The following is a 15,122-nucleotide window of genomic DNA, read 5'->3' on the forward strand; positions in this document are numbered from 1 at the left end:
CTGCACCGCAGGGCAATGGCTCCATCTTGGCACACTGGCAACCTTACACATCTCCACATAGTCCACTCAGGCCAGGCTGGAACCTCAGCTGAATCTTAAGTCTTGGCAGAACATCTGTGATCCTCCTGGAACACAAGCGGGGCTTGTGAGGAGGTGCTGCAAAGCCACTTCTCCTTCATTTCCTAGCCACCAGGATAGTTGCTCTGCAGTTTCCCGCAGCCTCTGGGCTTTCTAAGGAAAAGCTTCTGTCCTCACTGCACTAAGCCTGTATGGCTTTCTAAGGAAAAGTCCTCACCCAACTAAGAACATAGTTGCAAACTATAACACTGCCTTAGCTGTCGTAGGGCTGGCTTTGGCTCCTCTGCAGCAGGGTGTGCCCACATCTGTGTGGCTATCATCTTGCACCATCTGTTTCAACTTTGTCCCTCCCCAAGGCCAATAGGAGCTGACACCTTTGGCCACTCTTCCTTTTTCCATGTCTGTGTAAGTAACACATTGTCTGAATCTAAGAAGGGCCTCTTTCTTGTCTCTTGACTGGCCACATCTATTAGTTGTGCCTTGCCTGTGACTCACACACACGTGCTATTCCCTCTGCTTGAATGCTCTTCTCCCACCCCACCCAAACTTTTCCTCGTCTCATTTCTTTAGATCTTAACCTTAAAAGTCATCTCCTCATAGAGGCTTCACTGACCAGCTGGGCCAAAATAGACCCCTTGTGGCAGATACCATTGGTTGCAATTCCAACATCCATTCTTTCCCATCCAGTTTCTTGCTAACAAGAACCCAAATTTTGACTTGTTATGGTTTAGGAAGTCATATGGTTTAGGAGAAGCTAGGCCCCTCCCCAGTCTCAGAGGCTGACTTTTGATTTGTTAAGTTCCAACATGGCAATGCCATTCTTTTGCCAATGACTAGTCTAGATAATATTCTGCCCACCGACACACAAGGGGATGTCTGGCAGGTGTTTCTGGGAAACCCCACCTCACTCTTATAAAGAGACTAAAATGTAAACATGCCCTTTTCCTGCCTTCTGGCCTTTGGATAATGTGGTGTGAGAACATTAAGCCTGGACTTTCTGCAGTCATCTTGTGACCTTGAGTGGACAATTATGAGGACAAAAGTCAACACCTGAAGATGGCAGAATTAGGTATGGAAAGATTCTGCATAATTGATGGCCTGTAGAGCCACTAAGTTAACCAAAACCCCAGAACTGCCCTAGCCTGGGATTTATTATTTGGTATCATTTCCTTACTGCTTAAGTCATTCGACTCTGTTACTTGCAGTCAAAACCTCCGTTACTGATTCATACATATCCCTAATCATCTAAAATAATGTCTGGGACATGATGAGGCTCCCATATAAGTGTGTTAAATAAAGGAAGAAAAAGAGATGTCCTTCTATAATTGCTTACTTTAATTCCCACCACTCCCATGCTGGAATTGAGATAGGAAGTAGAATCAACCTTCATTTGCAAATTACTTACAGGTTACCCATTCCCACAACTTGGTAAAGTACAGGCTATGGTGTCACTTTATCAGCTGTGTGACTATAAGCAATTTACTTGACTTCTCTGAATCTCCATTTCTTCATTTCAAAAACAGTGATATGAAAATAAGGTTAAGTAAGATTATGTATTTATGATGGAACTGGTTCAAAATGTTCAAGATATATTTGTTCTTATACTCAATCTGCACACCTGACTGGGGAAAAGGGCTGAAGGGTAAAATGCTCTGTGTAGCAATGAGTTGAACTCACTCCGAAAGCTGATGCAACAATGATGCATCAATCCCTAATCTTCACCTCATCGCAATTAAATTATTCCAAAATACCCTCCTCAATGTCCTTATCCTTTATTCTCCCCATCTCTCCACCTACAACTAGTACAGGTCTACACAATGCCCTCATGTCACATGAGTTCTCCCATTGCCATTGCTTTCCAGGGCACAATGTGAGAAAAGTGGAACAAATATAGGGCTTAAACCTAGAAGACCTGTGTTCCAGTCCAGTTTAGCTCTAACCAGATGAGTGACCATGGGTAAGTCATTTAGCCTCTGAACCTCAACTTCCTTATCTTTAAAACAGGGACAATGGATTGTAATGATGTTCAAGTAGGATACTCCAGATACACGAATTTGACAATTATAAAACATTATACAAAAATTGGTTTCTTTTCATATTTTCAGCATTCCTCTTAATAAAACTAGAATAGAAGCAAACAATACTAAAGCTGTTCTTGCATGATTCTGGAGCACCCTGTCTCTTTCCTGGCCATAGCCTGCCCAACCAACCACTTCCACTCCCTTCATTATTCATTCATTCAACAAATACTTACTGAGTGCCCACTGCATGCCAAGCAGTATTCTATGTTCTTGGAATAGAATTAAACCTTCAGCTCTCATATAGCTTGCATTCTAGCAATGAGAGGGAAAAAATGTGGTTGGTTAGGGCAAACCTGTATCACCTAAAGAATGCTGCCATGAATACCTCTGATTATTTGATTGTGCCAAGTGGGGACAAAGAAGGGAGACAGAGAGGAAAGGAGAGAAATGCAGGAAAAAGAAGTTGAAAGAACCCAATCCTACCAGAATCCTGAAATGGACCAGGTTTCATCAAAATTAAGTGTCCATGCACCACTTATTTAGTATCCCAGCTAAGAATGCAAAACCTGAATCTACTCATGAGAAACTATCCGACAAATGCAAAACGAATAACCTCCACCTCCTCCTTCTTTTTAATGTATAAAAGACAGAAGGCTGAGAAAAATTTTCAGATGAAAGGGGACTAAAAAAACATGAGAAATGAACACTGTACCTAATCTTAGACTCTAACCTGTGTGTATTAGGGGCTGCTACAAGTTTATTATTGGGTCAATGGACAAAACTGGAATGCAACAGGCAGTTTAAAGTTACTCAGGTTATATAAGAGGATGTCCTTATTCTTAGAAAATACAGAGAGGGAGAGAGGGATGGGGAGAAGGAAAGGGCGAGAGGGAGAGCGAGAGAGCAAGCGATGAAGCAAACGGAGCAAACTGTTAGCAATGGATGTGTCTGAGTAAAAGATACACACGAATTCTTTGTACTATTCTTGCAAATTTTCCAAATAAGACATTTAAAAAAAAGAATTCTGTCCATGACACCTGGACTTTAAGCCAAGCCCCTTTGCTAACTCGGTGGTTGACCCTGAATAAATCCCTTCCTCTCTCTGGGCCTCGTTTTCTAGTCCAGATGCTTTCTAAGGTTTGTTGTTTTTTTTTTTTTATGGCTCTAGCAATCAGTGTCCCAGACTCAAATTTCTTGCAAGGTCTCTCACCCTACCAGTCGTTTCACCAGAACTTTCTCCAAAGTGCCCACCCGTGCTTTCATCAGCCGTACATTTGCCCCAGCATATCGCTGCCATTAGGAGCAGGTCCAACAACTCTTTACCAGGTCACAAGAGCCCATCTTCGAGGAGTTTCCAGTATCTATAGGCACGTGCGTTCATCCTCCAAGAAACTACAGCCCCCAAAAAGCTTTGCGGCAGCCTCTCGCCGTTTACCACCAAAGACAAAAGACTTTTCAGTTCCGGTCCGCCTTTGCATGGCCTTTCGGGAATTGCAGTTCATCTGTGAATTGCCAAGGACCCCGGGCAAGGTTGAAAGCCACCCTTCCCAGAATGCAAAGCGCCATTTGTAACCAATCGAAGGTGCGGGTCTTGGAATGAGGGCGGGGAAGAGGAGGAGCTGCCTAGCGCATGAGCAGTATGTGCGGCTGGGGAATTCATGTGGAGGTCAGAGTGGAAGCAGGTGAGAATGGAGGGGAACGGTTGTGGTCCGCTCATGTGCAATTCTGCAGTCCTTCTCTGCACTCCCATTCTCAGTTTGAGCGAGCGGCGTGCATGCGTGGGTCCTCGTGGGAAAGGGGGTGGAGGGTAAGCCCAGGGCGAGCCACGAGTTGCGTAGAATAAGGGAGGTGTGTATGGGGGCAGGGTGAGGAATAATCCAGAAGCTGTTAGAAATGCAAAGGCCGAGTGGTAAGGGCTGGGCGTCCTGGCCTTGGGAAAGGAATATTTAAGTGCACGAGGAGAGAGCAAGGTAGTTCAGGAGTTGCGGTCTGGGAGGCAAAGAGGGTGGATTTGAGACTGAAGTGGACGACGACCATGGGGTCGGCATTGAGAAGTTAAGTGCTGGAGTGGATTCTAATTAAGTCAGCCGTGCTCGCGCCCTTCCCGCCTCAGCCCCACCTTCGCACCTACTCTTAGTTATATGGGTCCTAGAATGTAATCCAAGTCTTGCTTCCATAAGAACAAGCCATTCTTATACCTGATGTTGAGAAGCCGGGTGATGAGGACTTAAGCTGTGCCTTCTATATAATTAGACCTTTAGGTTCCAATTCTGGCTCTGCCACTTAATAGCTGTGTGATCTCAGTCTCCTCATGTAACCCCACTGTGCCTCAGTTTCCTCACTGTAGTAATCTACTTCACAGAGGCTGGCGTGAGGATTCAATAAATTGCCATTAGAAGAATGTCTCATATTTGCTGTGGGAGCCACCATGTAGCACATTCTTTGAGTTGTTTTTCCAAACCAGACTGCACAGAGCCAGCCACACAGCCTCTCTCTTGGGGCCTCCTTGTCCAGAGAATGAGAGGGTGGTTCAGTGTGGTGCTAAGTTCCCTGTGGGCGTCGAGCCCATGCCTTGGGGCCATTTTTGAACCAAGCTGCTTCAGACCCCTTTTCGTAAATGATGGGGAAAAGCAGAGGAATTGATACTACAGTTTTTCAAGCTGTAGAGTGTTGTTTATTGTTTTTCAGTGGATGACCTCAAGTTCTCCGGAACGGGGAGGTAAATAGCCAGCTTGAGAAGTGAATACTGTGTGGTAGAAGAGGGCTTTCTCTGAGGACTTTGGGATCAAGTTTTGTTTTTTTACCTTCTTAGGTGTGAGTGGGTCCAGCAGAAGGAGACATGGCTGCGAAAGTGTTTGAGTCCATTGGCAAGTTCGGCCTGGCCTTGGCCGTTGCGGGAGGCGTGGTGAACTCCGCCTTGTATAATGGTGAGGCTTCTCTGCTGGAGGATTTCTGTTGTTCCGCACAGCCCGTGGGACACTCCTGATAGTAGCGCTGCTGTCTGCGATTGTGTTCGTGGCCAAGAGGGCTCCCGTACTGCCATCCCACCCCACATGGTTGTCTTGTCGTCAGAGCCCCTGTCCTTACAGCCGTACGTTCTCTCAAAGCCTCCCGACCTGGTTGCTGGTTGGATGTTTCTAGCTGCTCTAGTTCATTTGAATTGATGCTGTGCCGCCCAAGTGTTGCAGCGGACTGTCGGGATTTCACTGGCAAGCTGAAATGGAGATCTCAGTGGTTCTCCTCTACCTGGGTGTGGGATAACTCACAGAGACCTTTAGACCTGGGGTGACCACGTCCTGGGCAGGAGCTTTCGCTCTGCGGCAGTTGGGTCATGGCAGGGAAGATATCTTTGAGATGTGTTGCCCAGCTTTTCACATGTGGCAGGGGTTGAAGCTGGCATCCACCCCCCACCCCCACCCATTTTGCTGTGAGACATGAGGCAAGGCACAGCTTCCTTGTCGGTCAAGCACTGAGACTGAACTAGTTTATCTCTAAGACCTCCTCCAAAAGGGAAGATATTTGGACCAACTAGATGTCATAAAGCAGCGGATCGGAAAAGCCTGCTTGGCTTACGTGGCACAGCTCTATACCCTGACCTTTTTGCCCACCCTGACATAACTAGATAGTAATCGCCATCACCAGTTTCTCTCTGAATCACTAAGACCACTCTGCAGCCCCTCAAGATCTTGGAGAAGACAAATTATTGGAAAGAGAGTGGGGCCTTCCCCATTTTAGGATTCTTGTAGTGGGGGTGCTGCTTCTGGGAACACTAGGTTAAATGGGAACCCGGTTGGACTGTGGTAGCAGCAAAGATCTTGGGGCGTTTTAGAAAGAAGTTTTGAGAGGTATTTCTGAAAATGTGTTAATGGGAGTGTGGGGATGGGGTGGTTAATCAAAATCAGCAGCCAATTATTTCAAGGAAAAAAGATGCTGAGGAATAGATTCTATTACCAAAGTCCTTGGGAAGACACATGGGACAGGAAGTGATTGCTTAGTTTTGTAGCTATTTAGAAGCCTCTAGAGAGGAGAAGTGCAGGAAGGTGGAGCAGGAGAGGGGAGACTTAATAAATGAACAGAAAGCCCCAAGGGTTTTTCAAGGGCATGATTCTTTTGGTTAAAGGGTGAGAAGATTTTTCTGACCCATCATTATCCTTCATTCCTAGTGGATGCTGGGCACAGAGCTGTCATCTTTGACCGGTTCCGTGGTGTGCAGGACATCGTGGTAGGGGAAGGGACACACTTTCTCATCCCTTGGGTACAGAAACCAATTATCTTTGACTGCCGCTCTCGACCACGTAATGTACCAGTGATCACTGGTAGCAAAGGTGAGTCTTGCTTGTGGGTTAGGGGGAGAGAGGGTGGAAGGGGTGCTCTGGGATCCAGAAGAGGTTGAACTTTATGTAAGAATTCCTAGCACATTTCCCCTGGAACGTTGTACATGGATTCATAGAAAGAAATATATACTTGCACACAGACAGCTGTACAAATTAAAGCAACACACAAAGATCTATTTCAAGAGTTACATAGTGATCCAATTTTAAAGAAATCTAAATACGCCTTTGCATGCTTGGTTGACCCTTCCTATTGATTCTTATTCACCAGAGTGACCATATAAACCTATCTCTAGTGGTTCTATTTGCCTTTGTCACAACTAAACCCTTGGCTTACTTCCCAAGGCCTCTGTTTTCAGCAGGGCTGACCTCACATTGTTACCGCAGTCTGAGGCCCACATCCCTGAGAGCTATCTCCTGGTGTCCAGCAGGCCACTGGATTTCCAGTCGGAGCCTGAAATGAATTGCTATCCCTTTTTCCCCTCCTTTCTATACACAGAGGTGTGCACGCAATAAACGGAATAGCAGATGCCAGCTCAGTAGTGATGTTTCCACACAGCAAGAGGAGAGGGTCCCATGGATGCTGGTTTACTGTCTCAGTAACACACTCGATGCCTTCAGTGCTATTCCTCAGCAGATGCTAGCTAACTGGGACTGTGCCAGGCCTTGTGCTGGGTAGGAGGGTGGGGGTAGCTCAGAGAAGACTAAAGCAGGGCCCTTGAGTTCTGTCTAGCTAGGGAGATAGGTATGATGTCACGTGGTGGGTACGAGAGCCAGGGTTGTATGGCGGGTCGGGGGAGCAGAGAGGAGAGCAGCCAGCTCCCACAGGTGGCAGGGCGGGCTGAACTGGGGCTTCAAAGCGAGCAGTGTGTCGGGCAGAGGATCAGGAAGGGAAAATTGGTATGGCATAGTCTGTCCTGTAGCTCCTATCTAGAGAGAGGAAGGAGTCCCCTGTCAAGGGTCTGGCTTGCCGACTACAGAAGAGGAAATCAGAGGTGGGGTGGGATTCATCGAGAAACATCAAACTAACTTAAAAGCTGGATTCTCAACCTCCCGCCTCTTTAGGATTTTTTTTCTCTGTGGTTTTGTAGTTGTTGTGCCCTGACCAGGGATCGAACCTACAACTTTTTGGTTTACGGGACGATGCTCCAACCAACTAACTGACCCACACCAGCCAGGTCTTTGCCCGTCTCCTTAATTACCTTAAGCAAGTTGTGACAGCGCTTTATCTCCGATCAGGCCGATCAGGCCTGAATCGTCAGGACTTTGTTTTCCTTCCCTGGGTCCTTTGACTGGGCCAAGGAATGAGAAGTGGGCTGTAGATGATTTTGCTGGCCTCTTAACATCTGTTGCATTTGACAGTGCTTTTACATCTGTTTTCTCTGTCAGTTTCCCCGAGCATGCCTGGAAGGCAGATGAAATCATCCCCATTCTTACGAACTAAGTTGAGATTGGCTGAAGCTTAGTGAAGTCAGATAATTAGTGAACAGCAGAGTGGGACTGCAGCCCAGGTCTTTGGACTGTCGTTTTAGTCCAAAGGGGACTATTTCTGCTGAACCCACGGTAACCTCCTCAAAGCTTGCATCTGGTGGGGCCACATTCACCAGGCCTTGGGAAGGCCACACCCTAGAATTCTTGCCATTGCTGTTCTCTTAAAACATTCAGTGTTCCAGTCATCCCATAGCACCTGTTAGACATATCTCAATTGTTTATATCGGGGCATTCAGGACTTTGAAACCGAAACCTTTAAGAAGTTCTTAACTGGTGCTCTGCTGGATCCTCTGCCAAGGACGCCATGCATCTTTGCTCCTCACCCTCTAGGTTCTTGTAATTAGCAACTTGACTTATAAATTGTAACCACTTTGGGGTAGGAGGTCATACAGAAGGTCACTGTGCCTTCTGTTTTTAACTCCAGCATTTGTCCCATCCCTGCCCAAAGATTTACAGAACGTCAACATCACCCTGCGCATCCTTTTCCGTCCGGTCGCTAGCCAGCTTCCCCGCATCTTCACCAGCATCGGCGAGGACTACGACGAGCGCGTGCTGCCATCCATCACTACAGAGATCCTCAAGTCCGTGGTGGTGAGTGGATGGGGCCTCGGCCTCCAGCTAACGCTGTGGCCCCCAAGAGATCATGAATGAGGTGGCAGGAAGAGCTTGGCGGTGGGTGGTTGGGTTGTGGCTGGTAGTTTCAAGGTTCCCTTTCTGCTTCCTCATCCTGATTGGCCCCCCTGCCCTCCCTTGGAACCAGGCTCGTTTTGACGCTGGAGAACTCATCACCCAGAGGGAGCTGGTCTCCAGACAGGTGAGCGATGACCTCACAGAGCGAGCGGCGACCTTCGGGCTCATCCTGGATGACGTGTCCTTGGTAAGATCCTTGGGGAGCCTGCAGGGAGGGGCCCAGTGCTTGCTGAGGTGCCTGGCTCATTTCTGGGTAGACACTGTTAGGTTCTTCCTTCCACTTTCCTAAATGTGAGACTTGAAAGTGTGGAAACTTCTGGAAATATCAGGCCATCTCCTTGGATATTTTCAGTCAAGGAGTCTTTAATCTCACTTCTGCCACGCATTTTTCTTTTGACTTCTGGCCCTACCCATGGTGGTAACCTGAGTTTCTTCCCCGTCCCAAAACCGTGACCGTGACTGTACCCCAGAACTCCCCAAAAGTGATGTCTTTCTTGTTAACCCTGTTTGACACAGGAAGAAACTGCCTGGTGGGACCAGAGAACCGCTCGGATAGCCTTTCTCTCTAGCGCAGACCTCCCAGCCTGACCCGTGGGAATTTTCCAACACTTAGGGTCTGAAGCTTAGTGAAGGGACCTCTTGGAACCCCCAGTGAAAGGTGATAGACTGTAAATGACTGGTTCTGTTTCCCAAAGCCTGGTATGGGGGGGCAAGGGACATCTCGGAGACCTGAGCTGTCCTCTTGACACTGCATATCTGTGTATTTATATGACATTGAATGCCGTAACTCAGACAGAAAGCAATACAGGCGGGATAGCATTTCAGACCAAGGAGGTGAGGGAAAGGGTCATGTTTCTAGATTCTGTGGGAAAACTCATTTGGAGGGATTTGTTCGGGGAGTGAGGTCGAGTGTTTCCTGTTGAGTTCTCCTGTGCATTGCTCGGGAAAGGCACCATATCCCCCTCAGCGGCTGTGCAGCTGTTTCAGCAGTCACAACACCTGGGTGCGGGCTGCAGGGCGCTCCACCTTCTCCCAGTGCCGGCCTTGGCAGGGCTCGTGGGCTCCCCCTGCTGGCAGGATTCCAGGCTGCAGCCACTTGGCTCCTCTGCCCGCTAATTCCTCAGGCTCGCCCACTTGCTGTTAACCTGAACACCTTGGCTGTGAGAAAATGCTAAGGAAAAACCTGAAGCTTAGGAGAAGCTTGGCATTTTGCTAGACTTTAACCACATGCTCCATTCTGGGGAAATGTGGGCTGACCACAAGAAACCATATCTAAGAGGTGTGAGAAGAAAATTAGATTTCATGGGGAATTTGCTGCCCTCAGCTGGCCCTTTTAGAAAGAAATTTTATTCCTTCATTGCATATTTCATTTTCCATCTCTCAGGACTGTATTTTCTTCCCCAACCTTTGAACAAGAGTCCAGGTCCAGAAATGGAGCAAAGTAGAACAGCTGCAGTTTAAGAGTTGGGAGTGTTAAAAATTCTGGAAGGCACTGGGACTAGGGTTTATGCTTCAGGAGAAATTTTGAGCTACTTAACGTTTTTCTTAAACAAGCCGAGTTTTGGAGAGTGGAGGAGGAAATAAATAGAATTTGATAACCAATGTTACTTTTTTTTATTTTATTTCTTCCTTTTTAATAAAAAATTGGGTAAGTAAATTATTCTAGACTCGGCATCAAGCATTCTGAAATCTGTTCCCATTGTTTGCACGATCATTAGAGACAATCACTTCAGCCAAGTCTCAGTTATTTATGTTATTAGGGAAGGTCTGGATAATCAGAATTTTAAACCCTCTCCCTCAGCAATAGCTTTACCTGCCTTCTCTTTCTTTGAAACCCTTTACCAGAAGCACTGCACAGGGAATAACATGATTTGCGTTCCACACTCTCCTGTCCTCTTCCCGTTTGGTGGTGGAGGTGCTGTGAGAAAGAAGTGGATGGTTCATCCATAAGCTCGGAGCATCGGGCTCTAAATCCCTGAGAACCAGCTGCATCCCTCACTCTCAGGCTCACTTTTCCATCTGACCTCCCTGGGGGCTTCAAACAGGCCATCAAAGGACCCTGGAAGAGCACTGGTCATGGTGGAGGTCCTAGAGCCCACAGTCTCCTCTGGGGAGGTGATCAATGAGTAGGTGCCGTCCGTGTCTGTGGGCTGTTTTCTACTTGAGATCATCTCACTGAGGGTGACAGACAGCTGTGCAGCAGCAAACTGGGCAGCCGAGGATTCTGGGTGTAAACTCAATTTGGACATAGATACAGAGGTGGAAGACTGATCGGCCTCCCAGTGCCTCCAGCTGCTGGAGCCATTCCCGGCCTCGTCCTTCCAGCGGCTGTGGGGGCCGTGCAGCCACGCTGTCTAAGCAATTACACTGCCTCATCTTGCGCTCCCTCCTTCCCTTTAGACTCATCTGACCTTCGGGAAGGAGTTCACAGAAGCGGTAGAAGCCAAACAGGTGGCCCAGCAGGAAGCAGAGAGGGCCAGATTTGTGGTGGAAAAGGTGAGCGTTCAACCAGATGGCAAGAGCCCCTCTTCCCTTTCTCCTGGGCTCAGGCTCCCCATTTGCTGGGTGGCCTGGAAATTCATCATCTGTCATCTCTTCTTCCGGGATCATTGGAAGGGGGTTGATGGGATTGTACTGCTGCAATTGGTTCCAGAGCCCTTGGGGGCTAGTCAGGGATATGTGAAGTTACATTCCTAAATCACTGAAGGCTCATTTTCCCCCCACTTCCCCAAGATCAAAAACACTCCTACAAATAAAAGCGTTTCTCCTAGAATATTTTCAGCTTCACTTAGGAGTCATTTTTAACCATAGTTACACAGTGAACGCTGACAGCAAAAAGGATCAGATGTTGCGCCAGATGCGCTATCGTCACTGGATTTTTTCAAACATTAAATCCATCCAGATGTGTCAGAGTGTGATGGGGCACAATATATCTCATAACAGCCCAGTCTTCCTGGTCTCTGTGAAGTGCATTTATTTCTTGGTATCCCCTTCATCCCACCACTACTTCTCTTGAGTTAGTATTCTAATCCAAGACCCCTTAGTCCTTAAAATCAGGAAAAGAGGGATATATGTGTGGCCAGCATTTAATTTTAGGGACTGGTAACTGTACAACCAGGAACTTATTTTGCTTTATATAAACTCCAACCCCTGGAGCCTGGAACACGTCCAGGACTGTGTCTGGGGATACTAGGTGCTCAATAAACATTTGTTGAGTGAACAGTCACAGAGCTTAGCAGCTTCAAAATTGTATTAATTTTATTGGCTTGTTACTGTACTCCTCCCACACTTGTGAAGGTCATGCATTACAGATAGATGTTGTCCTATTGATACGAGTGTGGAAAGCCTAGAAGATCTTGTTCTGGGTGCCTGGGTTCCTCGCTGGCAACCACTGTATCTCACAGACAACTCGAGGGAGTGTCACCCACTTTGACTTGAGACTAGAGGGAGAGATGAGTCTGAGGATTGATTCCACCTTTCTCGCCTGTTTTTCTTGGCCTGGGAAGCTCCTGGCTCAGAGTAGGGTGGCCAGACTAGGTTGCTATTAATATTAATGGAGACTTTAAAACAAGACAGCTATTTTGCAGCCGGCAGAATGTATCCCTGCTGTGATGAGGAGTGGGTGGTGCAGGACAGGAGTGGATTGGGTGGATGGACAGTGCTCGTTGACCCCATCCAGAGGAGGAGGCAAATTCCCAGAGTTCCTTCCTGAACCAATGAAGGTTCCTAACCTGGACCTTTGAGGCTGTTGCCTGCCTCCAGTGCCCTGAGGTGTGATCTTGGTCTCTCTCCACCTCTGATGTCTTAGGCCGAGCAGCAGAAGAAGGCGGCCATCATCTCTGCTGAGGGCGATTCCAAGGCTGCAGAGCTGATCGCCAACTCACTTGCTAGTGCAGGCGACGGCCTGATTGAGCTGCGCAAACTGGAAGCCGCAGAGGACATCGCGTACCAGCTCTCTCGCTCTCGGAACATCACCTACCTGCCCACTGGGCAGTCAGTGCTCCTCCAGCTGCCCCAGTGAGGCCTGTCCCCCCGCCCCTCCTCAGGCCATGGGAGCCACAGCTGCAAGGGTTCTTAACATCGCCTTCCTTCTGTCCCCACCCCACAATCACTGTGCAATTTCATGATTGGCTTAAAGTGAAGGAAATAAAAGTAAAATTACTTCAGATCACTAATTACTCTTATCAGATGAAACTCTTCATTCTTTTCATTTCCATCCACTTTTTTACCCACCTCCCTACCAAAAATTGCGAAGTGCCTACGCACCAGCTTGACTGGTCTTTGGGGCCTCGGCGCTGGTAATTGGCAGAAGGAAGGCAGGGTCGTGTGTGTGATCGGCTGGGGAGCACAGCTGTAGGCCTGAGTAGGAGCCTCCAGCCCTACATTTATTCAAGATGTGAAGAAGATGGCACACAGCTCAACCGAGAACACAGGCCACCATTTCTGCCAGCAGTTCTTGCACAGACCCAGCTGAAGAGAGGGGCTGTGAGGGCCAGAGAGGAAGTGGTCGGTCTTACCATAAGGCTGATTCTAACTGGGGCCAGCAGATGCAGGTGTGTACAAACGGCATAGCTTGAAGAATCTGCCCCTGTGAAGGTGGGTGGGCTAGATTTGCTGCCCCCCAAGGGTCCTAAAACTGGAATGGACTTGGATAGTGAGAGGAGGCCTGGACGGAGATGTGAGTCCTGTGAAGACTTCCTCTCCACCCCCCACCTTGGTGTCTCTCAGAATACTCAGCGGAATTCCATCTTGAAGGATTGCATCCTGCCGGGGCTAAACACGCCTGCCAAGGACGTGCATCCTGCGTTCCTGGCTCTCCTCTGAGACTGCCCTTCTGGAGGGCTCTGCGCCTGTGCTTTGAAGGAAGCGACCATGGGAAGAAAAATGTGTGTAAACTGCTGTCAATAAATGACACCCAGACCTTCCAGCTCAGTCTCCTGGGTTTGTTTCCTTGTGGGAGCCATGGGATCTGAACAGAGCGTTCTAGCAGTTTTTGCGTGCACATTTGTATTGCCAGCTGGGACAAAATCTCCAGCAAGGCAGAAAATGCTTGAGTTTCAGAACGCACATTGTGCTGTGCTCCAGATGCATCCGCAGTGAGAGGTGAACCGCAGCGGCATTAGGTGAGGTTTGTCATGAGATGGGTTCTCAGTAGGTGCCGGGCTGTGAAGGGCCGTTACCTCTCTGTGGCTTTCGTACCACTACTGACCGAGAGTCATAAAACTGACAGGGGAGTGACTGACGTAAGATACGTGTGTGTGACAGCCCCCAGCGTCCTCTAGTTTGATTTTTATATACATGAGATGGCTTAGGGTGCTCTGCTGTGGATCTATATTGCTTATTCTTTGCTTTGATGTAAAAATGACTTGACATCTGAGAGGGCCAAGCTTGTGCATTTGGGGTGGTGGGGAGGGAAAGCAGAACTAGGACTGAGGTGAGCCATGCCGATCACCCACCTCGGGTCCCTTCAGGAACAAAGCAGAATCGATGTGCAGTGAGCGCTCACACTGACTGCATTAACTTCTGCTCTCAGTTGAATCCCTGGGCCCAGCACCTGACCAAGGTGAGAGGTCTCTGACCTCAATTCTGCGTTTCCTCTCCCAAGTGATAGGGCCAGCTGTCAGCTGAGAAAGGCAGGGACAATGCACAGATTTGGGGTGGGTCTGGGGACTGAGTTCTCCCATCCCTGCACCCCGCTCTCTTCCCGGGGCCTCTCAGCAGGGATAGAAGCCCTTCCCATACCCCCCCACCCCCCCAACACACACACACAAGTGTTCACTGGGCTCCTGACCCTCGACTGAACCTCAAACCTCCCACCAAAGCTTCATTCTTCTAGATACTCCCACCAGCCTCCTATCGAGCCCAGCTCCCTACCACCTCCTGGCATCATTTTTCTCAGGATCTCTCTTTTGTGTTTTTGCCATAAGAATAGCAAGGCCTGCAAATGATGAGGTGCCTGGACTCAAAACGCATTTAAGACTGGAGCAGAAAGAGCGTAATTCCTAAATAGGTTCCAGGCCAGCTTCCACTCTGCAGCTCTTCTTTCCTGCTGTTTCCAGCTTTGGACACTCTTTGGAGGGAGGGCAGGAGGCTCCTCGCTTCCCCAGGACCATTTTAAAGAGCAATTGTGTTTCTTGCATTTGACTGGGAGATTGGATTTCATGCTCCAGGTGTCCGCAAGGGAGCCCTTCACAGCTTCTAACTTCCTTCTAGAAGCCTCAGGTCAGTCCTTTTGCAGGCAGGCCGGGCTCCTGCTGGTTTTGCTGTTAGTCTCCCTGCCATGGCTTGTGCCAGTGGCGGCCTGGGGGCCTCCTCTGCCTTGACTTCCGCAAAGTTGTAATCCTTTTCACAAATGTACAAGGGCTGGTAACTGGCTGCCTGGCCCCAGAGTTCCCTAATGGCCTCTGGGTTTCTCCAGAAGCGGCCACAATGGGCCTTTTTTTATCAGCTCGGGATTCTCTGGGCTGTGGATCAAAAGCCATGTTCTGTCCTGGCCAGGGACAGGGCAGAG

At 48.5% G+C, this 15,122-nt stretch overlaps 1 protein-coding gene across 1 annotated transcript; it reads left to right on the top strand.

The window, feature by feature from the left end:
- Window positions 1-3,710: 3,710 nt before the first annotated feature.
- PHB1 (prohibitin 1) lies at window positions 3,711-12,777 on the top strand. Its single transcript, XM_090291367.1, has 7 exons — window positions 3,711-3,781; window positions 4,912-5,026; window positions 6,263-6,424; window positions 8,370-8,512; window positions 8,682-8,798; window positions 11,012-11,107; window positions 12,420-12,777. Exons 2-7 carry the CDS (start codon window positions 4,939-4,941, stop codon window positions 12,630-12,632), a joined length of 819 nt encoding a protein of 272 aa, XP_090147493.1. The 5' UTR covers window positions 3,711-3,781; window positions 4,912-4,938; the 3' UTR covers window positions 12,633-12,777.
- Window positions 12,778-15,122: the final 2,345 nt, after the last annotated feature.

This window comes from Furipterus horrens, unplaced genomic scaffold, assembly GCF_987537825.1.
Source record: "Furipterus horrens unplaced genomic scaffold, mFurHor1.1.pri manual_scaffold_11, whole genome shotgun sequence".
In the NCBI taxonomy this organism is placed as follows: domain Eukaryota; kingdom Metazoa; phylum Chordata; class Mammalia; order Chiroptera; family Furipteridae; genus Furipterus; species Furipterus horrens.